The following is a 25,820-nucleotide window of genomic DNA, read 5'->3' on the forward strand; positions in this document are numbered from 1 at the left end:
GTAGGTAATAGTATCTCCCACTGCACAGGGAGATGCTGCAAGTCAGTCTTTAACCAGACCAGCTTCCCAGGGCTATGCAGGTGAGAGGCCTGACCTGGGAGCCCTGAGAACCAGGCTCGAGTCCTCGCTTTGGGGAAGAGCTACACATCACAAGAGAGACAGTGAGGTTCCAGGGGCAATAGGAGTTGGAATACTCAGCATCCAGTATCACGTGACCCTAGGCAGGTCCCTTTTCCTCTCTGGACATCAGTCTCCTTTCACTGCAAGGGATGCTCATCCATGTGACCTCCAAGGTCTCTCATGTCCTGGCATTCCAAGAGCCTTGGCTCTTTGGGCAGTGGGGGGCAGGCACTGCTGCATCCTGGAGAGCCTGTAATTAGAGCTGTCTATTTAGGGACACAGCAAATGTCTTATTAATTATAAAGAAAGGAAGCAGACAGATTGTTTAATCATTGTCCTTGCTGAAAGGTTATGCAATTAACTGTATAAATATTCATTAAATGTTCAAGCGGCTGTCTGCTGCACTGGGGTCTGCAAAACCAGGCCCCTGGAGGTGGTGCATACAGCCAAGGGCCATTTGAGTCACCTGGACTTTAAGGAGGAGAGTTTTGGGCTGGTTCTGGAGTATGTGAGGTTTGATGGAAAGGGCAGGGTTCTAGTCACAGGCACCCAGACTCTGTCTCTCACCTGCTGTGCATCTTTAGGGCAGTTACTTGGTCTTTCTAAGCCTCAGTTTTCTCATCTGTAAAATGGAGCACTTACCTGCAGGACTACTGCCCTACTCCACTCCAGGGGTGGTACTAACATGGTACTCTTTGTGAATGGTGCCCCTGGAATTTGCACTTGCAGCCTGCAGGCCTGCTTACCTGTCAGGGTGAGGGTGTATTTTAGTCCATTCTGGCAGCTATAACCAAATACCTTAGACTGAGTAATTTATAAACAACAGAAATTCATTGCTAACAGTTCCAGAGGCTGGGAAGTCCAAGATCAAGGCGTCGGCAGATGCAGTGTCTGGGGAGGGCTGGTTCCTTACAGATGGCACCTTCTTGCTTCGTCCTCACATGGTAGAAAGGGAAGGGGATCCCTCTGGCCTCTTTTATAAGGGCACTAATCACATTCATGAGGGCTCCACCCTCATGACTTAATCACCTCGTGAAGGTCCCACCTCTTAATGCTGTCACATTGGGGATTAAGTTCCAACGTGAATTTTGGGGGGACACCAACATTCAGACCACGGCAGAGCGAGATGGGAAAGTGTAAAACATTCGGCGTGGAGCAGGCTGACACACTGTAGGTGCTCAGTAAACGTGGCTCCCTTCCAACTCCCCTGTGAGCTTCTCTCTCCCGAGGCCTGGCTTAGGGATACATGGGCACCTTGCCCTTCCATCCTGTTGCTCTTTCAGTCGCTTGCAAACATATGGAACACCCTTATCATCCCTGTGGTAGTGAACATTAACCCAGGGGTTCTCAAACAGAGGTGCCTGGCAATCACCTGGGTTTGGGAGGGGAGTTACTGAAATGCAGGTTCCTGGGCTCTGCCTTCAAAGTCTGGATCCAGTAGGCATGAGCTGGGGCCCAGGAACCTACACTTCTAATAGCTCCTTCACCCCTTACCCAGAGCACCCTCTGGGAAATACTGGTCAGCTTCAGCTCCCTCGTGTTCTGATGGGTCCCAGAGGGGAAGCGCTTACCTGCGGTCCTGCAGGGTGTTGGTGATAGAGGTGCCCTGGAAGGACCCCATCTCCCTATCCCAGTCTCCCTTCACCACACCACACCACAGCCCCGAGGTGGCCTTTTTAAAAGGTCTTTGAGGCTGGGCACAATGGCTCATGCCTATAATTCCAACACTTTGGGAGGCTGAGGCAGGAGGATTGTTTGAGGCCAGGAGTTCAAGACTAGCCTGGGCAACATAGCATGATCCCATCTCTACAAAAATATTGAAAATTAGGCGGATGTGTTGGTGTGCACCTGTAGTCCTAGAAACCTGGGAGGCTGAGGCAAGAGGATCACCTGAGCCCAGGAGTTTAAGGTTACAGTGAGCTATGATCGCACTCTAGCTGGGGCAACAGAGTGAGACCTTGTCTCTAAAAAAAGGTCTCTGAGTGTCAATGCTTTCCAGAGCTCTACCTCTCTACCACAGTTATTTGTAAAGGGAAACTACTGTAAAATGAATCCTGCAAATCCTGTATTCCCAAGGGACTGCTTTATACTCATGAAATGTATTCCTAGGGATAACTTTGGGGTGTCTAAGGTACTCTTCTCCCATAGCAGTAGTAGTTTCTGGGGAGCTTGACTCAGACACCTGGCCCCCTCCCCAACTTATCTGTGCCCTTTTCTCCATCCCCTGTGGTCTCTCATCCCAGCTACAGAAGTAAGAGGAGGGGCAATTGTCCTGAGACCAGACAGTAAAATTGAGGATGAGGCATGAAGCCCACTGCCTCCAGGGTGAAACGGGCTGTGCCCAGCTCTGGCATCGGACACAGCTGGCCTTGAATTCCCACACTGTTCTTTACCAGCTACATAACTGGAACTCAGTGCTCACCGCTGTCCAATAGACGGCAGTGCTCAAACTCACTGCATGAATAAACAAGACCTGGAGCCCTCATCTGTTACATGTGGGTAACAATATAGGTAACATTTAGTGAGCACTGGGCTGGGTGTTCTCAGTGCTTTATAGACATTAACTGAGTCGTCATAACAGTCCTGTCAGACAGGTAATAGTATTATCCTAGTTTATTGGCACAGAGATAAGGATTGTTGGCCGACGTCACATAGCAAGTGAGTGATGGAGCTAGAATTTGAACCCAGGCAGCCAGACTCCAGAGCCTGTGTCCTCAACCTCCATGCTGGAGGCCAGGACATAATCCTCTCACCCTGCTGGGCCATTGTGAAAATTAAATGGAAGTGTCTAGCACCATGCCTGGCACAGCCTAGAGACCACTAAGACGGGCCTCCTGCACACCTGGAAGGCAGTAGGGAGCCGACCATGGTGGTCTGAGATGCATCTGCCTTGGCCGGGCCTGTCACGCAGGCCCAGGAGAAGCCCAGGATAAGAGCCGTCCCTAGCGCTGAATAGGGTTCTCATTCTTTCTTCCAAATTGAGAATCAACCCTGGGGCTGTGGGCCCCTGATTGAGTCAGCCTCTGATTGCGGCTGCAGTAATTATAGCTGTGCAGTCCCGCTGGGCCCTCCACGCAGCAGCTGCTCTCAGCAGTGGGCTCGGCACCGTCACTGGGGGAGGGGAGGTTGCAGGGGTGTGGGGTGTAGCTGTTGGAGCCTTGGTGAGCTCTCCGAATTTACAGGTTCAGACCATGGAGTCATGATCTGGAAGTCACACTGAGGTCCCGTTGGGGAATCCCCCCTCCCAAGGGCACACGGCTGGGAAATGGCCAAGAAGCATGCAGGGCCTGGGAGCTCCACGTTGCTGGAGCTTTCAGAGGAGGTTTGGAGGGGTGGGAGGTGCGGCCAAGTGAGGCAGGCAGGGGTCAGTGGATCAAGGAGGGACTCGAGTGCCAGGGACCAGGGGGCCGTGAAAGAGTGTGACTCAGGGCAGTAGTGGGGTCAGATTTAGGATTTGGAAAGTCCCAGGGGAAGACAGGGGCTTCTTCTCAAATGAAGAAACTGAGACATGGGGCAGGGCGGCCCTGATGGATTCTTAGGGCCTCGGGCCAGGTGGATGGAACCGGGTGGTAGGACTGGTTGGCACCATGCCCTGTGTCCCTCTTGGCTAAGCCATGCATGGATGTCTGTCTCCACAGCCAAGCAGGTGTGCCCTGCGGAGAAGCTGAGCTGTGGACCCGCCAGCCACAAGTGCGTGCCTGCCTCGTGGCGCTGCGACGGGGAGAAGGACTGCGAGGGTGGAGCAGACGAAGCCGGCTGTGCTACCTGTGAGTCCGGGATCAGGTCCCCAGGGTCTGCCAAGCTTTGGGGAGTGGCAGCCACTTCTGGGGAGGGGCCTAGTTCTCTGAGGAGCTTGACAGGTAGACAGGAAAGGATAATGATTAGGACACCAGCAATGGCCAGACACTTCGGAGACATTTTCTTTTTTCATCCTCACAACCACCTCATGAGTAGCCATTATCATCCCCATTTTCTAGGTGAGGAAACTGAGGCTCAGACAAGGGAGGAAAAGTGCCCCAGGCTGGGTGATGAGACTGAGGTTCAAATTCAGGTCTGGACAGCAAAGCCCATGAGCTTCTTACCACGCCTGACATCTGCTCATCCATCCCACAAGTCTGCTGATCTCCGAGCAAGGGCAGGGGGGACCCGGGAGGGGGCTGAACTGAGAAAGAGAGGTGACCTGAGCCAGGGAACAGGCAGTGCCGGGGGCGGACAGATTCCTGACGTGTGAAAGACGACTGTTGCTGAAATCTCAGATTGGAGCACAAATGTCACAGGGTGGGGAAGACATTCCCAGCAGCCTCGGCAGGGACAGATGGAGGTGGCCACTGGGACAGTTCCACATCACTGAGCTTCAAACACAGGATTATCTCCTTCCCAGGGAGTGGGCCAGCAGGGCCTGCGCCAGTGGGGAGCGTGACCCCACCTCACTTGTTTCAATTTGATGGGCACCTACTGTGTGCCAGGCCTGGAGCCAGGTTCTGAAAGGGCCAGCGAGGTGGTTTCTATACGTCTTCCCTCTGGACGCACGTGACTAATGGGGGAGGAAGACTGGCTGTCACTAACAGGCTGTGAGGCTGGGCCGAGGTATGGGCGGTCACTCAGGAGGGTTTTTGCCAGGCACTTGCCCGTCACTGCCGCTCACCCCCACTCCCATCCACCAGCGTCTATATTTGCATCCTATTCATCCTTCTGGGCCCAGGGGAGTTGCCATCTCCTCCAGGGGCTTCTGAGTCATAGCACTCTCAGATTCTAAGTCTGGAGTTCCAATGTGTCTGAAGCAGGAAGCATTTGGGGATGGTGGGAGATCCTGGCGGGGACCAGCAGTTTCAAAGCTCCAGTGATGGCGCTGCCTTGTTTCTTCAGCTGAGATAATTCTGCAGGGACTCACTAGCCAATGAGAATCCTCTTTCCTCCTTACCCCTGCCCACATAATCAAAGGATTCTTCTAATATGAAGGCCACGACTGCGGGGAGTGGTGGGAGTATCTGTAACCAGGGCATGCTAGGACAGGAACATTCCCCATTAATTATGGGAGACAAAGGTGTTAGAAGGTCTTACTAGGCTTACCTGCTATAGCTCCCACCTGCCTGGTCAGAGGAAGAAGAATCCTCCCTTCTCATCTCTCAGAGCTTCTCCCATTTGTGAGTGCTTGGGAGGGGGGGTCTCTGGGCCTAGGTGGGCCTGAGAATATGGACCTTAAAGTTACTGTCAGCTTCAAAACCTCGGAGAAAACTCAGTTGTAAGAAGCACTTCCTCTCAGCACTCTCAGAAAGCAGTGAGTCCTCCCTCCTGGCCACGGGAAAGCGGGTCTGCTAGGCAGGAGGGGCTGCTCCAGGGACAGCGTAATCTGGGGAGCGACAGCACTGGGAGCGTCTGCCGTTCTCACCAAGGCCTCAGGGCCCCCGAGGCCCAGAAGGGGAAACAAAACTGTCAGAAACTTAGTAGAGCTGTCAGAAACACATGACATGAACTGCCTACGTTGTGAAACTGAAGACATCACTCTATTTTATGTTCAGTAACAATGAGAATTGACATTTTTCCGTGAGAAAATAAAAACACAGACTATGAGCGCCCCCACGTGGAAAGAGCTGGAGCTACCGCCTCCATGTTACCTGTGGCCACAGCCACTGCGTCCCTGCCCCACCTGCCCCCAGGCCCGTTCCTGGCCTGTGTGTGAGGACACAAAGGCGGGAAGGAGGTGAGGAGGTCACCGCCCTGAAGAGAGGTTTCACTCCAGGAAGGGAGAAGAAAACCAGAAAAGCTGAGAGGAGTCAGAGTAGGAAGGAAATAGCCCAAACCTCAGTTCTGGTTCTCTTGTCTCCATGGCCCATGTGACCCTAGACATGTTGCCCCCCTCTCTGGGCCTTAGTTTTCGTGTCTGTAAACTGGCAATTGGGCTGGCTGGTCTCTGAGGCCCTCTCTGCCTCTGAGCTTAGACCAGCCCACCAGAGAGGAGAAGCCCAGGGTAGCAGGGAGGGCCATGACCTATACCCTTAATTACTGCACATCCCATAATTTGCCTCCCACCTGGGCCAGTGCAGTACCCATCCACTCCACACCCACTCACCGCAGGGAGCTCTGTGCTGGGCGCCCAGGACAAAGGAGGGTCATCCGCAGGCTGTTTGTGTCGTGGGACAGATGGAAAAGGACATGAGCCCAGACACCTGAGCCGGCTGTGAGGGGCAAAAGCAAGAGGGCCGAGGAAGATTTCCTAAGCAGGGGAACACAAAGCGTGTTATGGAGGAGGAAGAATTTTGGCCCTTGAAGGACAAGAACTCACCACTGCAAAATGTAGCCGCAGGGGTGTGCAAGAAGACGGTTTCCGGCAGACGGAGCAACTTGAGCAAAGGCCCAGGGCTGGAAACCTGTACACTGGGCCCAGCAAATGATACAGGGGTGTGTGCATGAGCCAGGTATTGGGGCCAGAGCAGTGGCCCAGGAGACACCTGGATGCCAGGCACCCCTGTAGTACAGGTTATGCTGTGTATAGCTGTGCCACAAGGGGACAAGCCCAGACCCTGTTCCCTGGGAAGAGTCAGTGTCATGTTACTGGTCATTTCTTGGGAACATCACCAGGTCGTTCAGGCAGTGCTGGACAGCGTTATAACCCCCTCCTAGTCCCACCAGGCTGGCGGCAGCAGTGCAGGAATCCTCCCTCACCCAGCGGGGGGCTGGGGGGCAAGCGTGCTGCCCATCATGCCCGTCTTGGAGGCCCCCTTCGCTGTCCACCTTCAGCCCCCCAGAGGGTCTCGTTCTGGCCGGTGGGTGAGGGTCGGAGCCCCTGTAGCAGGACCAGCGGGGCCCCAGGTTGGCCGAGGATGCGGGGTCGGCGGGCCGACCGGCTCTCTGTCCCGCGCAGTGTGCGCCCCGCACGAGTTCCAGTGCAGCAACCGCTCGTGCCTGGCCGCGGTGTTCGTGTGCGACGGCGACGACGACTGCGGCGACGGCAGCGACGAGCGCGGCTGTGCCGACCCGGCCTGCGGGCCCCGCGAGTTCCGCTGCGGCGGCGACGGCGGCGCCTGCATCCCGGAGCGCTGGGTCTGCGACCGCCAGTTCGACTGCGAGGACCGCTCGGATGAGGCGGCCGAGCTGTGCGGCCGCGCGGGCCCGGGGGCCACGTCCACGCCCGCGGCCTGTGCCGCTGCCTCCCAGTTCGCCTGCCGCAGCGGCGAGTGCGTGCACCTGGGCTGGCGCTGCGACGGCGACCGCGACTGCAAGGACAAGTCGGACGAGGCCGACTGCCGTAAGCCCCCTCCATACCACCCAGCCCCGCCCGGGCATCGCGGACGGTGCAGGCTTCCCCTCCTCACCTACCCTGAATAAGTTACCCCGTTTGCCTGCGGAGGACGCCGAGGTAGGGAGAAGTGAAGTGACTTGTTTGAGGCCACGTGGCTGCCAAGCCGCGAGCTCAGGTCTCACTCCCGAAGCCACGCCTCTTCACTGGCACCTGCGTCTCTGCCACGACGCCCTCCCTGTCGCACCTCCCACCCTCTGCCCTTCCCTGTCGCAGGCGGTCACTCACTGGTTCCTCTGCCCAGACACCTCCTGCACCCAGGAACTCCGCCCGCACTCCCCACCTGCTGGGCCTGCTCGTCCTTCAGGCCTGGCCCAGGCTCCTCTGACCTTCCCAGCTGGGTTGGGTGCCCCTGCCCGGCTCCCGCAGGTCCCTGAGCTGCCCTCTCTGACAGCACATCTCACGCGATGATGTCCTCATCAGTGCATCCCTCAGCCCGCTCTGCACTCTGGGCTCCTAGAGGATGAGGAGGCCCTTAGTAGTCTCTGGATTCCCCACCCCCACACCCCGGCACTGGGCCTGGCTCAGGAAGGGTTTGCTGAGTGCATGAAGGCATTGAGCAGGGAGCACCAAGACTCAGAAGGAGGCCATGTGTGTGTTCTGGAGGAGTGGCCCCAGGAAGAGGCAGTAGAGAGGGAAATAGGAGACCTGGGTTTAAGTCCTATCTCTGCCAGCCGGAGTGCTGTGTGACCCTGGGCAAGGCCTTCTCCCTCTCTGAGCTTCAGTCTCCCCATCTGTACACTGGAGGTACCTTGGCCAGGTCTCCTGAGCTCAGCCACTGGTTCTGTTCTTGCCAGGGTGGGTATGGCATGGGGACGGGGGAGGGGAGGAGGAGAGCTGTCCTAGTGCCACACTGACCCTGACCCTGACCCTCTTCCCTTGCCCTCTCTTGGCAGCACTGGGTACCTGCCGTGGGGACGAGTTCCAGTGTGGGGATGGGACTTGTGTCCTTACAATCAAGCGCTGCAACCAGGAGCAGGACTGTCCAGACGGGAGTGACGAAGCTGGCTGCCTACAGGGTGCGTGTGGTCAGGGCAAAGGGGCAGCATCCTCGGTAAGGAAAGGCCCTCAGGTCTCTCCTGAGTGTGGAGAGAACAGAGTTGGGGGAAGTCTTCCCTTGGTCCCTGAGATGCGTTTTCCCTCAGAGTGTCACTTGCCCCTAAATCACCTGGCTCCCCTTCCGTGGGGTCCTAGTGGCACCAGAACCAGATGTTTGAGGACTTCGAAAAGCTGAAAGACACCTGGGGGGACGTGAAAGGGCACTGAGGACGTCCGGCCCTCACCATTTGTCCAGGTCCAAGCCTCTGAGCAGCTTCCCTCATGAGTTCCCAGACTGAGCAGAGGCTGAATCTTACTCCCCAGGGAGTCCCCTTAGTTCTCAGATGGCTGTTACGGTCACCACCTGCCCTCTGCAAGAGCAAGGACTCCAACCCACTGGTCACTTGGGGCAGTGGGTAACAGGCTGGGCAGTGAGGCAGCCTCCCCCATCTAGGGTCCATGGAGCTAAAGTCCCCCTCAGGAGATGGTCAGTCCAGCCTCCAAGGCCTCTCTAGAGCTGCCGTCCGGTCCCTTCAGGGCCTTAGTGCTGCCAGATCAGACTCAGACCCCATGGCCCTGCCCAGCTAGATGAGGCATAGCATCCTATTCATCCTGGAACCCTGTCCTTGTGTGAGCAGAGCTTCCACAGGCCCTGGGTTTGGCTGTGAGTCCTGGGCCACCGTCTAGGGACCTGTGGTGGCTGAAACTGAAACCCTGCTCATCCCCGCTAGGCCCTGGCCCAGCCCAGCCCTTCCTGTCCAAAGTCTCACAGCCTCTGTCCACTCTCTTGTCCGGCCCAACAGAGTCAACTTGTGAGGGTCCCCGCAGGTTTCAGTGTAAGAGTGGCGAGTGCGTGGACAGCGGGAAAGTGTGTGATGCTCAGAAGGACTGCCGGGACTGGTCAGATGAGCTCCTGAAAGAGTGTGGTACGGTACCTGTCCATGCTTGACAGCTGCACTAACCCTCCTGCCATGCCCTCTCCCAGCATCCGGGCTCAGGGCCCTCGAGTGCCCCTCTGCTCTGACATTTTCTGCCCTGACCCTCTCTCTGGTCTCACGTGCTGTCCTCTGACTTCCGATGGGGCCCTTTGCCCCTGGGGCCTCTTGTTCTGCATCTCTACAAAGCTCCAACGGGCTTTCCTTTCTAGCCCAGATGCTCAAAAATTATGCTTCCTCTCACAAACTTGGCCTCTGCTCCTCATTCCTTCTACATTCAGACCTCATGAGTGTGTGTTCTCTGGAACTTTCTCTTCCTCAGTATTGCTGCCTTGCTAACCTAGGCAGGGCTCTGGCCTCTGAGGTCATCCAGCCCCCTGCAGGAGACCCTGCAGAGAGGTGGGGAGCAGCAGGGAGGCAGCCAGTTGAGGCCAGGCCTGGGTGGCAGCAGGGCAGAGTCAGCAGCAGGAGTGGCCCCATCCCAGCCCTGAGCAGCTCAGACTTGCTGAGACCAGGCTTGTAGGCCGGACTAGTGCGAAAAGGAATGAAGCTGTGCTGGTGGCTAGAGCTGGTGGCTTCCAGGCCAGAAAGAACGGAGAGCATGGGCTATAGGTGGGGTGGGCATCCCAGAAAACATGCTGGAAACCCAGTGTGAACTCCAGGAAGGTTCATGAGTGATTTCTTTACTGATCCCAGAAGGTCAGAGCTAGGGGAAGATTTAGACAGAGAAGCCCTGGGAGGACAGAGCCTATGTCGGCCTCTCCCTCTTCTACGTCCTGGCAGAGTGTTTTCCCCAGCGCCTCCCATCCGGGCACTCAGAGGGCTTCATTCTCTGGAGCTTTTCAGGAATAGCATGTTTCCTCCCCTTTCAAAGATTAAAAACAAACAAACAAAAAAAAACTAATTGTGAAAGGAAGAGTGGCTGAGTGAAGGTCATTCCGCCTCCGCCTGAGCTTGGGAGACAGACACTCCCCCTGCCCCAGGCCCTGCTGAGAGAAGTCCCAGAGGAAGGAACCTGTGGAAGAGGGGACAGGGCAGCAGGAGCAACTGAGCTTTAGCTTCTTCCACATACCCAGATCTGGAGTTAGCTGGGGACTGCTAACCTACTAAACTCTCTCTGCTCTCTCGTCTTTTGCACGACACACCAAAGAGACGTATGTACGCATGTGTTTGTGTCTGTGTGTGTCTTTCTGTTTCTGTGGTAGTGACAGGCCAGTGTCTGTATCCACGTCTCCTTCTCTGAGTAAGGCAGGGGAATCGCACTCACGCATCTCTGCATGTGGTCCCACGTCTGTGTGATTGTGTCTCTGGGGTCCGTGGCCTGTCTGTGCCTCTGCATATAGGCTGGTGTGTGTGCATGCGGGTGTGTGCATGCGGGTGTGTGCACGCAGGTGTGTGCACATGCTGGAGAAAGTGATGCTGCCCCTTCCTTCCATGGAAGGAAGCCTCAAATGCTACTCAGGCCTCTCCAGAGCACTTTACTGCTAAACAGAATTAGGAAGGACCAGAGACTTCCCTTTGGGCATTCCAGGAAAGGGCCAACAGGGATAGCCGGGTCCAGACCTGCTATCCTTTCTCTCCCCCGGCCCACCTCAGCCCTGGAGGACTCGTGCCTTCCTCCACAAGCCAGAGTCACTTTGAGCTCTCCCCTTTTCCCTTTCAGAGCCATCCTACACATGCCACTCCAGCAAGTGCTCAGTAAGTAGAATTGTCGAGTTGCTGTCACCTGCAAAAGGAGAGGAAGGAAGCGAGTGGATGTGTGATTGAGGCAGTGAGTGAACGGGAGAAGAAATGAATGGACAGTGCTCAGGGAATAATACGGAAAAGAAGTCAGGGAGGGCTCAGAGTGACAGAAGGATTCCTGGAGGTGGTGCCCCCCGCCCCCGAGACTACTCCAAAGCTACTATGGCTCAGCCCACGCGCAACAGTCTGGGGCTTCCCAGGGCTGGACCTGGCTGAGTCACCCCCAGGTCCTCCAGTCATGAGGTTGCTGTGGTCTTGTTCTTTCAGTTCTGCCAACATTCCTGGGAAACAGGAGGAGGCCCAGGGGTAAAGGGGACATTCCCTAAGCATGGCTCAGGCTGGAGGTGGGGGCAACCCTTAGCTGTGCATGGCGTGGGGTGGGCAGCTAAGACAAGCTGTACGCATGGCCATGGCTGGCTTGGCTCAGCTCTGCTCGGCTTGGCTAGAGTGGCAGTGCATGAGCCTGGCGGGTGGGGGCATGGCACCTTCCCTTGGCTTGCGGAATTAACCTGTGACTCTAAAGCTCAGGAGATGCTCTGAGAACATTGGTCCTGAACTCCCTGACCTCCCCCAGGACGCTGCCAGGAGGTGGTGAGGGTGGGAGTATGGGGCAGCCAGCATCAGGTGGCCTGGCCTCCCTTTATGCCTCGCAGCAGTTGGTAGACCCGGGACCAGGCCCACGACAAGATGGAGGAACAGAGACAGGTGTTGAGAGGAGAGGAGCTGAAAAAAAAAATGCATCGTATTAGTTCAGAGTAGGAAAGAATTGACTTAGCAACAGCTCTGTGTGAAAAAAGGGCCGGGAGTCTTGAATGACCACAAGCACAGCAGGGGCGTCCTGTGGTGTTCAGACTCCTGGGCCCTGTCCAGTGAGGAACATGGGCAGATGGAGTGTGTCCAGGGAAAGGCACCTGAGTGGCAGGAGACCAGAAATCAGCACTCGAAGGAGGCCGAGGGAGCCTGCAGCCTGGCCACCCCACGCGGCAGAGCTGCGAGTGGAAGCGGAAGGCGCAGGAGACGGGCTGCCCCGTGAGGAGGAACTGCACAGCAGGCGGTGCTGACCCAAGTGCGGCCGGCTCCTCGGGGCGAAGTGGCTCCCTGAGGCAGGGAGCATTTCAGAAGGGATTCTTGGAGTGTCCTGAGGGCTGGACATGACACGTGCAGGCCCCTTCACTCTGAGGTCACGGGGAAGGAGGAGCTATAAGGAGCATGTTTGTGAAAGGAAATACCTTAGGCCGCCAGGGAAGGCCTAGCTGCCTCCAGCCTGGTGGTGGACAGAGCTCTGGCCTGGGAGGCCAAGGACCTGAGTTCTGGTTCCACTCTGTCCCTGTGTCTGTGTCCGGCCTTGAGCAAGGACCTGCTCTCTCTGCACCTGCTCTTGCCCGGACGCCTGGGTCATGAGGCTGAAGTCACCTGGCTCTGTGGAAGTCCTGCTGCTCTCAGGCTCTGCTTCTGCTCTGGGCCCCACCCCTGCCCTGCCCCCACCCTTTCTGGGCTCCTGGACCCTCAGGAACCCACGTCCCTCCCCAGGGCTGAACGAGTGTCTGCACAACAATGGCGGCTGTTCCCACATCTGCACAGACCTCAGGATTGGCTTTGAGTGCACGTGCCCAACGGGCTTCCGGCTCCTGGACCAGAAGACCTGTGGCGGTGAGACCTCCCCCAACACACCCCCAAGCAGAGGCGGGTCCTCCTGCCCATTCTGACCCCTGCTCCTCCCCACAGACATCGACGAGTGTGAGGACCCAGATGCCTGCAGCCAGATCTGTGTCAATTACAAGGGCTACTTTAAGTGCGAGTGCCACCCTGGCTACGAGATGGACATACTGACCAAGAACTGCAAGGCTGTTGGTATGGACAACATAAGGGCGAGTGGACAGCTCTGAAGGGGGTACAGGAAGCAGCGTGTTTCCACATATGTGAGCAGCAGATGCACATATGTGCAGACACAGGTAGAAAGCAGGTTGCACACACGGTGCTCAAAGTGTGAATATACATCACACACACAATGCACTGCACACTGACACCCACACAGACACCGGCCAGAGCCACCCAGTACAGCCCACAGAGGGTGCACTCACACAGCAGAATGTGTAGACACAAACTTGGACCGTGCAGACTATGCACACAGCATAGGCAGCCCACGCAAACAGGATGACCTGTGCAGACTTACACATTGATCAATCCAGCCAACTGAATTAATCTATTTTATTCAGTTGTTTATATGGAGAACCTAACATTGTTGTAGGCACTGGGGATTCAGCAGTAAGCAAAACAGACACAAATCCCCATCTGCTCTCGTGGGACTTGTATTTTAATGGGTGGGACGACAAGAAATCAGATAGATATAGTGCATGGCAGATGGCGATAAGGGCTAAGGAGAAATATAAAGTAGAGGTGGGAATAGGGAAGGCCAGGGGGCTGTGGGTGATAGCTTTAAATAGAATGGTCAGGGAAGCCCTCACAGACAAGGTGGCATTTGAGTAAGGAAGGCGAGGGCGTGAGCCACACAATTGTCTGCAGGAATAGCATTTCAGCCTGCAGGAACAGAAACTGCAGGAGCCTTAGGCAGGAGCGTGCCTGAATGTTCAAGGAACAGCAAGGAAGCAGGTGCAGTTGGAGCAAGAAGACTAGGAAGAGATGATGTCAGAGAGGCGACTCGGGCCAGATCCCAAAGGGCCTTCTAGATCATTGTAGGAGCTGATTCTGGATTGCACTCTTAGTCAGGGGGAAGCCCCTGAGGGTTTTGAGTAGAGTGGGGACATAGTGGCTCCCTCTGACTGCAGTGTTGAGAACAGACCGGAGAGGGCAGGGAGGAAGCAGGGAAACCACTGAGAGGCTGTTGCAGGAATCCAGGAGAGAGGTGACGGTGGCCTGGCCCAGCGTGTCTCCCGTGGGAGGAACGAGAAGTGGACAGACTGCAGATGAATTGGGAAGGCAGCCAACAGGGTTTGCTTATGAATTGAATGTGGGATGTGAGAGAAAAAAAGGAGTCAAAGATGACTCCAAGGCTTTCCGCCAAGCAACTGAGAAAATAGAATTTCTATTTATGGATCTGAGAAAGACGGTAAGACTGCTTTGGACGTGGTAAGTTTAAGAAAACTGTTTAGACGTCCAAACAGATACTGAGTAGGCAGTTGGCTGTACGAGTCTGGAGTTCCCATGCACAAATACAATATGCAACATACCGATTATCTTACAACAACACAGCAGCCACAACATTGGACATGTAGCCCACACACCCAAAAAGCATAGCACTCAAACTGTACGATACACCAGACATACATTAGTATATCACATGTAACATGTGCCCTGTTCTTGCCCCCACACAGGAGACGTGTAATATATGACACACATTATAAACAAGCAGTGTGGAGAACACACAATTGCCCATGCATACACAAACTCTACACAAATGAATATCTAAAGTGCAATTACACAAAATCTCAACTCATAAGCACGCATGGTCCCTGTCACAGACTCTGCTCTCGTTGAAAATCACTTCAACATGCCCCTCTAACCTAGCTCCTGCCTTCAAGCAAGTCCAGTGCCATTGCTCTCATTTTGGGGTGAGAACATCAGTTTGTCAGTGGCAGAGCTGGCCCTAGAAAGAACTCAGCTCTTTGCCCCTTCCTACACTTTGGGCCCATTTTCTGTGCTCTCTATTTGTACCACACCCTCTGCCTCACCCCACCTTGCTTTAAAATAGTCTCCGTCACTGCATACAGATCACACACCCAGCCCGGGGCCCTACATGGCTCTGTGCTGGTCCCACCCTGCCCCCGGGGAATGCATAGCCTGGCACAGATGCATAATGACAGGGACAAGGTGGCCAGCAGAAGTGTCAGCTGGAAAACAAGAGAGGGAGAAGGCACAGGCAGCTTCATGGACAAGTGTGCTAGGAGCCGCTGCTCAGTGTTGGTGCCTGAGAGTGGCCCAATACATCTAAAAACAGCCTGTGGGAGCTGGTGCTAGGCCCTCAAGGGCCTGTGGGACAATGGCTTTCCATATGGAGTAGCCAGGAATGTCTAGGTCACTGACGATCTTCTTAAAATCTAATCCTAAATCTAAAAGTGGGTTTTGTGTTATGTATGGGCAATTGCGTATTGTCTGCACTGCATGTATACAATCTGTGTAATATATCACACATGTTCCATCTCTGCCATTGGCTTAGGTTAAAGAACACACTCTTGACCCAGCTCACAGACCCTTCGTGATCTGGCCCCCTGCCAATCTCTCCTCAAGGGTCTGCTCCCTCCAGTCTCAGCCCCACTGTCTGTCCTCCATGCTGAGTTATCCTTCTAAGACACTTAGTTGCTCAGGTGGATCCTTGAACTATGGCAGTGGGGCCCCAAGCAGAGAAGGTGGTAGTTGCTGGAAAGAAATGCACGCTAGGTGCAAGGGGGAATTCAAGCAAAGGCCCTGAGGCAGCAAGGCCCTTGGCTAGATGATGACAGATATCTGGTAGCTGGGATCAAGGCCTGTTACAGGGGCAAGTGATGAAGCTGGACAGGGAGCTGGGGGGGTCACACTGCAAAAGCCCTTCGGTACAGGCCTAAGGAGGAAATGGGGAGTCATAAAAGATTTGGGGGCATTTATGTCTAATTAAAAGGATAAAAATCCTGTGATGCATGGTGCTTTGCATTTTATGCTTTTTGTACTCATGATTTCATCAGCTCCTCTAACCTGTGAAGTAGGAATTATTACCCCTATTTTATGGGAAAACGAGGTATCACCCAGCAAACCAGTGGCAGAGTCTTGGTGTGCAGACTCCCTGCCTCTTGCACTGACCCTTTCTTTCTCACCACCCGCTGCGTGGCAGCTGGCAAGAGCCCGTCCCTCATCTTCACCAACCGGCATGAGGTGCGGAAGATAGACCTGGTGAAGCGGGACTACTCTCGCCTCATCCCCATGCTCAAGAATGTCGTGGCACTAGATGTTGAAGTTGCCACCAATCGCATCTACTGGTGTGACCTGTCATACCGTAAGATCTATAGGTGAGTGGCATGTCCCCTGCAGCCAGGCCTACAGAGGTGGGAGTGACGGGTGGCTGACAGATGAGTAGAGGAAGAGTGGCTTCTGCCTCTAGGGTTTCTCAGAACAGAGTGCAGCTTGGGAACTGATGCAAGATCACAGTGGGTATGGAACCTTGGGGACTTTACCTCCTGGGCTGGCCTAGGCTGAGGGCTCTGTTGGGTGAGCGCTTTGAGCCCCAAACACCTGGACCTTGTCTGATCTCTTGTGGCCTACTGGGGAAGTGCAAGACACAGGAAATAGAGCAGAAAGGAAGAAATCCCGCTTTAGGGAGGACTTTCAAGGCAGCTCACCTATCTGTGTGTGGGATCCTGGGGACTCAAAGATGACTCAGACCTGGTCCCTGCTGGGGGGAGGGGGTCCCACTCATAAAATAATGAAATCCATTGTGATGATCACACGGGAAAGTACAAAGGAGGGCTCTGACCCAATCTGGGGGTCTGGGACATGTTCCTGGAGGGCGCTACCCCCAGGCCAGCCCCTCACTGCCTCTGGGATGCCACAGTCAGTGGACTTTGGTGCCTGGGAAGCTCTTCACACACTAGAGGAGTGTTTCTCCTCAGATGCCACCAGCCTGCCTCCCTGCATGTCCAGACCCCCTTGGCGCAGTCGTGTCCTTGCTTTGTCCTGAGATTCACTTGGCAGGACTGCCGATGACTAGGCACTGGGCGGACGCTGAGTCGCTGTTGAGTGAGGGGATGGATGGTCGATGAGTGGATGGAAGCAAAGGTGCCAAGTGCTACTCACTGACAACTGGATCGCTACCTTCCCCAACACAGGCACACTCAGTTCACACTTGCATACTCAGAAACAGCGAGAGCAGCGCCCGTCCAGCAGTTGTGGCTGAAAGAGGCAGGATTTGATGACAGATCGAATATGGGGCTGAAGGACGAAGGGTCAAAATTCACTCCCAGGTTAATTTTGGGAGTTTCAGATTTCTAGCTTGGGAGGTTTCACGGGCAGTAGTGCTGCTCTCCGCGAGGGGACGCGCTGGAGGAGGATCCGGGTCAGGGTCGTGCAGTCTGTTTTGGGGAGGGGAAGGGAACAGGGCTGAGCAGTTTTGGACATGTCGAGTTCAAGGTGCCCATGGGACATCCAAGGGGAGCTGGTTGGCTTTGCAGTCTGGCACTTGCGAGAGTTGTCAGGATTGGAGGGTCAGTTAGGGATGGCAGTGGGCACCGTGGGACTAACTACCCCGGAAGGGTGCAGGGGAGAAGACGACCTTGGAGAACCCAGTATTTGGGCAACCAAGTCCTGCTAACGTTGCCTCCCAAGTGTCTACTGTGTTATCCTCCATTCTCGCCGCACACCCTTCTTCAGACCTCATCGTCTCACCTGGACACTGTGACAGCCTCCTAACCAGTTTTCCCCGCCTTCAGTCCCTCTCCTTCCAGCCCGTCCACTCCACTCACGCCACAGCGATCTAATGTGCCTACTTGGCTATGTCCTCTGACCTGCTCAGCGACCGCCCCCACCCCTTGCCCCAGGATAAAGTCCTAGTTCCTTAGCATGGCACTCGGAGCCCGTCAGGATGTGGTCCCTGCCTACCCATGTCTCGAGTCTTAATCCACATACCGAGCTCCACCCCACTGAACATCTCACTATTCCAGAACATACTCCCCCTGGGCATTTGCATGTGCTGTTCCCGTTGCCTGAATGGCTTTCTGTTTTTTGTTCCTGGTGAATTAGTCCTTCAGGACTCAACTACAAAGCCTTCTCCTACCCTCCCAGATGACGTAACCTCCATGTCTCTGCTGCCGTAGCCCCTAATGCTTTCCGTAATCACATTGTATTATGTCTGGCTGCAAGATTCTGTCCCCCACAACTCCTCCAGGGCAGAGACTGTGACTGATTCAAGCCTGTGTCCCTACTCTGGTGGCCCAGGGAATGTGTTCAATGGAAATTAGCCAAATTCCTCTAAAATCCACTGCCGTGGCCCAGAAGGAAGAGAGAGAGGGGTGGGGTGCACAGGCAGCTCCAGATGGGCCCATGGGTAGAACATCTGCCCCACAGCCATCTCTGGTTTCTCCTAAGCGCCTTCATGGACAAGGCCAGTGACCCGGCAGAGCAAGAGGTCCTCATCGACGAGCAACTGCACTCCCCAGAGGGCCTGGCGGTGGACTGGGTCCACAAGCACATCTATTGGACTGACTCAGGCAATAAAACCATCTCAGTGGCCACAGTTGATGGCGGCCGCCGATGCACCCTCTTCAGCCATAACCTCAGTGAACCCCGGGCCATCGCTGTCGACCCCCTGCGAGGGTGAGTGTCCCCTCCCTGAACTTCCCATTCTCAGCATAGGTGCTCAGTCCTCGTGTCTGTCGCAAGAGCTATCTTAAGGGCTCTAGAAGGCTCTGGGCTGCTCGGACACAGGCCATGAGGAAGGAAGCCCGTGCACGGCCCCCATCCTGTTAGTCCCTGACCAAGGGTTTTTGGGCATTGGTCACCGGAGTTCTCCCTGTCCCCTCCTGCTCACTCAAGTTATCACAGAATCAGAGCACCTAAGAGCAGAGTAGAGCTCGAGAGATTGCCTGATAGAAGCTTCTCAAGAGGAAACCTTTCCTCAGGATGCTGCGGGTAGGCATCTGGCAGCTGCTTGCATACTTCCAGAGACAGGGAGCTCATTACTTCTCTTCCCGTAGGGCCTGTTTCGTTGTGGAACAGCTCTTTCCATTAAAAAGTATTTTTTTTCCCCCCTCATAATCCCAAATCTGTCTCCCTATGGCTTCCTCCGTTGGCCTCTGGAGTTACATAAAGTATGTCTACTGCCTGCCCACCCCAGCCCCACCCCTGCTGCCCTCCGTCTCTGGGCCCTTTGCCCCCTCGGCTGCCCAGCTCTGGCCACACCTCAGTTTGGGGGGTTAGGAATTCTGAACAGAACAGGACCCCTCTCTCCATCAGTGGGAATGTCTTGAGATGGCATCAGGTTTTTAGCAGCTGTATCATGTTACGTTTACCAGGATCACCAGTTTCTTCCTACTGCTGTTTCCTTAATTGTTAAACAAGGATAGAAAAACTCTCTTCTTCAAGGGAGGGCAGCAGGTGAGGGAGTGGCCATGTGAGGGGGTGCACGAGGGCTTGGGAAGTGACTGACAGCTGCCATTTGCCCAGCGTGTGTCAGGTGCTCCCAACACAGTCCTAGGCACTCTGACAGACACTGAGCCTTCTCACTGGACTCTCCTGTCAGCCCTGCTCCCTGTCTACCCTCACATAGACCTGGTGCCACATCGGCCATGCCCTGCCCCCCCAACCATGCAGTTATGCCCAACCCGACCCCAGTCCACTGTGGTCTGTCAGGGTTCCCGCCAGAAACCCACTGCATACTCAAACCAAGGTAACTGGAGGAGGGTGTAATAAAGAGACTATTTACAAAGGAGTGGGCAAGGTCTAATGCACTATCTCGGATTAGTAACAGTGGGCTGCTACCAGACCTTGCAGGCCTGAGGAGACGGGGGCAAGGAGGGTTACCCGAGTTAGGAAGATCATCCACTTTCTCGTCTGTAAACCAGGAAAGGGAGGGTTGACTAGGGGCCCTTCCTACACTGACACTCTGAGGCTCTATCTGTAGCTGCCAGAAGTGGGAGAGATGGGCTGTTCAGCTGAGGCTGGGTGGAATGTCGGGGAACACAGCTTCTTCAAGTTCTCTAATGAGGTGAAGGGTACCGTGCCTGCTAATTGTAAGATCTGATGGTTCCAAAGGATTTCAGAGGTCTTCCCAATGCCCACTAAGCACAATCCTCACAATTCAGTGGGTCATTAAGCCTACGACTGAGATCACCCTAATTATGTCCCCAAGAATAAGTCAAATTGGGTTCTTTTGTCTTTTAGGTTCATGTATTGGTCTGACTGGGGGTACCAGGCCAAGATCGAGAAGTCTGGGCTCAACGGTGTGGACCGGCAAACACTGGTGTCAGACAACGTTGAATGGCCCAATGGAATCGCCCTGGGTGAGCCCTGCCTTTCCTGGGTGGGCAGCTGATCCAGACCTCTGTCGGGACTCCATGGGTCGTTTCTGGGTCCCCTCACGGAGCCAGTGCCTTTGTTCCCTGATGGTTGCCCCAGGCTGGCCTCAGTTTGAGGTCTGGAAATGTGGGCAGGGAGGAGACATAGAGGAGCAGAGCTCCAGGCTGGGGTCCCAGGTTCACGACCTGATCCCCCCTCCCCTCTTCCTTCCCAAGATTTGCTGAACCAGCGCTTGTACTGGGTGGACTCCAAGCTCCACCAGCTGTCCAGCATCGACTTCAGTGGCGGCAACAGAAAGATGCTGATTTCCTCCACTGACTTCCTGAGCCACCCTTTTGGAATCGCTGTGTTCGAGGTGAGTCCCGTGAGGGGAGGTATGGCCCCACTAGGGAGCTAAAGCCAAGAAAAGCTTGTTCAAATAGAACTACTCCCAGAGACTTGTCCAAATGGAAACAACGGAACAGGGAAACCCGCTGACTCGTTTGTACCGGTTTGTGAGCTGCCTGCACGCACAGGCTCTGCAGCCCTGCCTGCCTGGCAGCCTGTGCTGCCTTCCCAAGTCCACTGTCTCAGAGCACTGCTCATAGGTGGGTTGCCAGACATGTACGTTTCCTCCCTGTGCCCCCAGCACCCGGCATTGAACCACATACACACCAAAGGAAGGAAGGGAAGAAGGAATATACATTTCCTTAGAATCACTTACTGTAAGAAATGGCCTGAGAGATACTGTTGAATTCAACACACTTTTATTGACCTTTGCCAGACCCTGGGGTCATAGAAGTGAATCAGACACTATCCCAGTCCTCAAGAAGCTCCCAGGAAGGTGAGGAATCAAGACCTTCCTGTGCCGTGACCCTAACTCTGCCACCAAGGGGAGGGAAAGCAAGGGGCCAGTGGTGTGTGACAGGCATTGGCAGTATTTTCTTGGAGCAACATCACTCAGCATTGCTCTGAAATTGTGGACAAAGCTCCACCTCTAAGTCCAGGTGTACAAAGTCCAGAGGTGGACAAAACTCCACCTCTAAGTCCCCCAAAGACAGGTGTGCTGGGACACATGTGTATGTGCTTGTGCATATAGGTGGCATATACATGTAAAGTATGTATGTGCATGTGTATATATAACTACCTCAGGGTACAAGTGTGCATACCTACATGTGCTGGTGCTTATGAGTGTGAATGTGTACACCAGTGTGGATTTAGACTGCTTATTTAGGGACAAGTGTGCCTTTACGTATATAGATGACTGTTTAGGTATTTTCTAGATCTGTGTTTGAGGACACATGGTTTACCTATAAATGTGGATTTGCCTACAGGTGCACATCTAGGCTTGTATGGAGACACCATGGAGACTCATATGTGTGTGTGCCCAGAAGCCACAGGAGACCCAGCAGGGGACAGCCCTTAATAGCTCCACATCCCCCCTAGTCTTGGTCCCGGGCCCCAGTAATGGTGATAGCTGTAGAGATCCAACGTCAGGTTTCTGTTGGGCTCCGGAAGCAGGCCCAGCCAAACATTAACAAGTAGCTCTGTGGCCTTCAGGTCACAGCACAGAATCACCAAATACTCCTCTGCGACAGAGGAGAACCAGGAAAGTGTACATCACAGATCAGAGGCTGAGAGTCCCACTGTGGACTGGATGGCTCAGGGGAGATTTCAGGGCAATTCTTGTGGCTTTGGTTTGGGGCTGAGCCCTCAGACTGAAGTCAGGGGTTCAGACTCTGGGCCTCCCATCCTTTGCATCTGTGCCCCACAGGACAAGGTGTTCTGGACAGACCTGGAGAATGAGGCCATTTTCAGTGCAAATCGGCTCAATGGCCTAGAAATCTCCATCCTGGCTGAGAACCTCAATAACCCACATGACATTGTCATCTTCCATGAGCTGAAGCAGCCAAGAGGTGAGCCATCTCTGGTCCCAGGTCCCAGGTCCCCTGCCTGTGTCCTCTCCCTCCACTAGGTAGGCTGTGTTCACATTCATCTCACAAGTCAGCACCGCAGGCATAATAACAACAACCCTCTTGTTGGCAGAGTGCTTTTCATCATATATTTTGTCTCATTTTGCCTCAGGCTCTTTGTGAAATAGGCTGGGTATAAAAGAATGTATAAATGTCCAATTTTTGCCAATCCTACCAAGTGTGTGGGTATTACTCTTCTCTTCTAACAGTTGAGGAAACTGAAGCTCAGAGAGGTAAAATAATGTTAGCAGGGAGCAGAACTAAAACTTAAGTTCAGGTCTGTCTGATGCTAAAGCTCCTTCTGCCATGACACATTGCTTCTCGTTTGCTGTGTACCCATTTTGCAGTAGTGTTAATATAATGGACCCAGGAATCCCACCACTAGGTTGTCCCTCCTCGATCACTAGGATATACTAATTCCAACTGTAGCAGGTGTTGGCTGCCAGGGTGAAGGTGGGAAAGCAAAAGAGGGTAAGGAGATTGGTGCCTGATTCTAGATCTAGACATTTAAGTGAGAGGCATAGCACGTGGCATAGGCAGGGAAGAAGAAAAAAACTCATGGGCTTTGGAGTCCAACAGACCTCAATTTAAATTGTCTCTAAAATTCCTAGAGGTATAGCTTTGCCAAGTTTGTTCTCTTTGAGCCTAGGCATCTTTATCTGTCAATCTGGGACATAACACCATGTTGTAAGGATTAAATGAGAGTGTAGGGATAAAACACCAACCATGTACAGTACTGGATGGTAGCCAATAAGAAGTGGTAGGGACAGCTTTTTGAGCAAGCCAAGTGGGAGAGGCACCCTCGGGAGGCAGGAAGACCTGGCATGTCCCGTCCGTGCCCCACCTGTCTCTCTCTCTGCCATTAGCTGCAGATGCCTGCGAGCTGAGTGCCCAGCCTAATGGAGGCTGTGAGTACCTGTGCCTTCCTGCTCCTCAGACCTCCAGCCACTCTCCTAAGTACACGTGTGCCTGTCCTGACACAATGTGGCTGGGCCCAGACATGAAGAGGTGCTACCGAGGTAAGCAGAGCTTCCAGGAGGGGTGGCCCCTGGCAGTGCCACACCCAACCCTGCTGAAGTCTTCCCTTGGCCCGTGGACCCAGTATGCTCCTGGTTTTCCTCCATCCTCTCTGGCTACACATTGCCTTTGCAGGCTTCTCCTTTTCACCTTCTTGAACGCTCATGCCCCCAGGGTCCTTCTAAGGCTTTCTCTTCTCATTTCCAAGAAAAAAATGCATTTACACATAAACATTTTTAATTCAGTTTCAGGGAGTTTCTGGAACCCCTTGGAAACCTCAAGTTAAGAACCCTTAATCTCCAGGGCTTCAGTTACCTTTCATATGCAGATAACTATGTGCTTGCCTATTTCTTACTTAGTACACTACACAGAAGCCCTTTTGCAGTATGATTGGCCTAGCCCTAATCGGCAGTTAATACTTCACCACATAAATAATTACATTCATTTCCAATCTTGATGTACAGCCAAGGGCTTTTACTTGGGCATATGTCTGCTACATCCGGGTTCAATTGTTTCAAGTGGAGTAAGAATTTAAACCTAATGGTATAAAAATATGAGTGTAAAATCCTTTCTAGATTTTTATGATTTTCCCTCCCACCCGTCTTTGACAGTGGTCTTGCCCACACCTAATTCTATAGCATTGTTTTAATGACTCATCTTTATTGAATCCAAGTGAAGTGCTTAGGATTCAGCTAAGGAAAAGATCATAGCCCATTCGGGGTATTAGGAAGGGCTTCCCAGAAGTGGCATTTGAGCTTAGCCATGAGGATGAGTTCTTAAGTACAACTCAGAGGCAATAACTTAGGCACTAAAGTAACAAAATTCTATGTCCAAGTGACCTCCATGGTATCTCCCCTCCAGCACCTCAATCTACCTCAACTACGACGTTAGCCTCTGCCACAACGAAGACAGTACCCGCCATCACAAGAGCCCCTGGGACCACCGTCCACAGCCCCACCTACCAGAACCGCAGCACAGAGACACCAAGCCCGGCGGCTGCGGTCCCAAGCTCAGTTAGTGTCCCCAGGGCTCCCAGCATCAGCCCGTCTATCCCAAGCCCTGCAACCAGCAACCACTCCCAGCACTGTAAGGAAATGAGTTCTGTGTTCTTTCATGACATGGGAGGGGTCCTAGGGAAGCCAGGATGGGGGGCTATGTGGGAAGAGAAGAACATACCGGAGCTGAATACTCTGTACCTCTGAGGAGGAAGCAGGGGAAGGTAGAGTGCTGGCCTGCGATTTAGGCCTCTTAGCCGCCCCTACCTGATAGAGGGTGCGGAGGGAAGCAACATCCTATCTCTAAGCCTCAGTTTCCTCTCCTACAAAGCGGAAATCATAATAGCCCTTCCCCAGTCTGCTTCACAAGATGGCCATGAGAGACAAAGGAGGCAGAGTAACCGGAAGTGCTCGCACGTACAGCTGCTGCTGGCTGTGGTGTGTGTATATGCATGTGTTCCAAGAGTTACTGACGTGTTTATGAGGAGGTTTCCCTCAGGTGTCCCTGTGGGAACTGATCTCAGTTCCCAGCAGCCTTTGTAAGCTCCCTATATAGCAATATCCATAACTATGGTCTGTTTGTGCCTCTTTCCAAACCCTGGGATAAAAATAATTAAGTTCATCACTTATTAAATCATTGGGAGTAGTAATTGTCACTGCTAGAAATGTTCTATCTCATTAACCAGCAAAGACCTTTTTAATTGAGTTACCTGCCAGGGGGAGTTCATCTAAAAGGATAAACTATCTTATAAATTTTTTCTCATACATGGATGGCCCAGAAACCAAGCAGCTTGGCAGCACCTGTCTAATCGGTCCTGTTCTGCCAGCAGACACTGGGTTTTCAGAGTGGAGCACTTACCCTCTGCAAGAGGCAGGTGGAACATGTATGAATTCCAGTTCCTCTCATCTGGGGGCAGAGCCTGTGCCCACGGGCTTCATCATGCTTTAGGTTTCCATATCACTGTCCAGCGTTTGCTCTGGCCCCGCAGCAAGAGGACAGTGGCATTTCCACAGTTAGCTCTGTAAGCAGAGCGGCTCTTTTCTGCCCCTAATAGCTAGATTCCCTTGGAGTAATGTGGAGAAACAGACGCATTGCAAGGATGGGATTTGGGCCATTGCCAGGGGGCAGTCGTCTCCTCACTTGGAGCGAATGCAGATGCCAGCTCCTCTTCCCACCTTACAGGGCTGTCGGGAGGCTCCCAGGGAAAAATGCTTTCTAAACCATAAAGTGCTGTGCAAATGTCATAGTGAAGATGGTTTTAAGAGTGAGAAAGACAGCACAGCATATCCTTTCAAAAATACAGTATAAGCTGGGGGTGGTGGCTCCCACCTATACTCTTAGCACTTGGGGAGGCCCATGCGGGAAGATTGCTTGAGGCCAGGAATTCAAGACCAGCCTGGGCCACAAAGTGAGACCCCATCTCTAAAAATAGATAAAATTAGCCGGGCTTGGTGGTGTGCATCTGTAGTCCTAGCTACTCCAGAGGCTGAGGTAGGAGGATCACTTGAGTCCAGGAATTCAAGGTTGCAGTGAGCTGTGATCATGCCACTGCACTCCAGCCTGGACAGCAGAGCAAAACCCTATCTCCCCCCAAAAAAGTACATATATATATATATACGATATATATGTGCTATATATATATGCCAGAAAATGCCACAGATTTTCAAGATGCATTCTTATTATCATCTCTAAAAGTACATATATATATATGCCAGATATATATGT

General features: G+C 53.7%; 1 protein-coding gene across 5 annotated transcripts in view; it reads left to right on the forward strand.

The window, feature by feature from the left end:
• The window catches only part of LRP8 (low density lipoprotein receptor-related protein 8, apolipoprotein e receptor), an 80,715-nt gene that overhangs the window by 41,817 nt on the left and 13,078 nt on the right, over positions 1-25,820 (forward strand). For 2 of the 5 annotated variants that reach the window (XM_012639351.1, XM_012639352.1), the window contains exons 4-15: positions 3,759-3,887; positions 6,983-7,366; positions 8,314-8,436; positions 12,664-12,783; positions 12,859-12,984; positions 15,956-16,130; positions 18,202-18,429; positions 19,996-20,114; positions 20,346-20,485; positions 21,884-22,025; positions 22,949-23,101; positions 23,961-24,185. In XM_012639351.1, coding sequence (XP_012494805.1) covers positions 3,759-3,887; positions 6,983-7,366; positions 8,314-8,436; positions 12,664-12,783; positions 12,859-12,984; positions 15,956-16,130; positions 18,202-18,429; positions 19,996-20,114; positions 20,346-20,485; positions 21,884-22,025; positions 22,949-23,101; positions 23,961-24,185 — 2,064 coding nt within the window. The remainder of the gene's footprint in view (positions 1-3,758; positions 3,888-6,982; positions 7,367-8,313; positions 8,437-12,663; positions 12,784-12,858; positions 12,985-15,955; positions 16,131-18,201; positions 18,430-19,995; positions 20,115-20,345; positions 20,486-21,883; positions 22,026-22,948; positions 23,102-23,960; positions 24,186-25,820) is intronic. The other 3 variants (XM_012639353.1, XM_012639355.1, XM_012639354.1) reach the window with 3 other exon arrangements.

Source organism: Propithecus coquereli, unplaced genomic scaffold, assembly GCF_000956105.1.
Source record: "Propithecus coquereli isolate 6110/MARCELLA unplaced genomic scaffold, Pcoq_1.0 Scaffold14, whole genome shotgun sequence".
In the NCBI taxonomy this organism is placed as follows: Eukaryota; Metazoa; Chordata; class Mammalia; order Primates; family Indriidae; genus Propithecus; species Propithecus coquereli.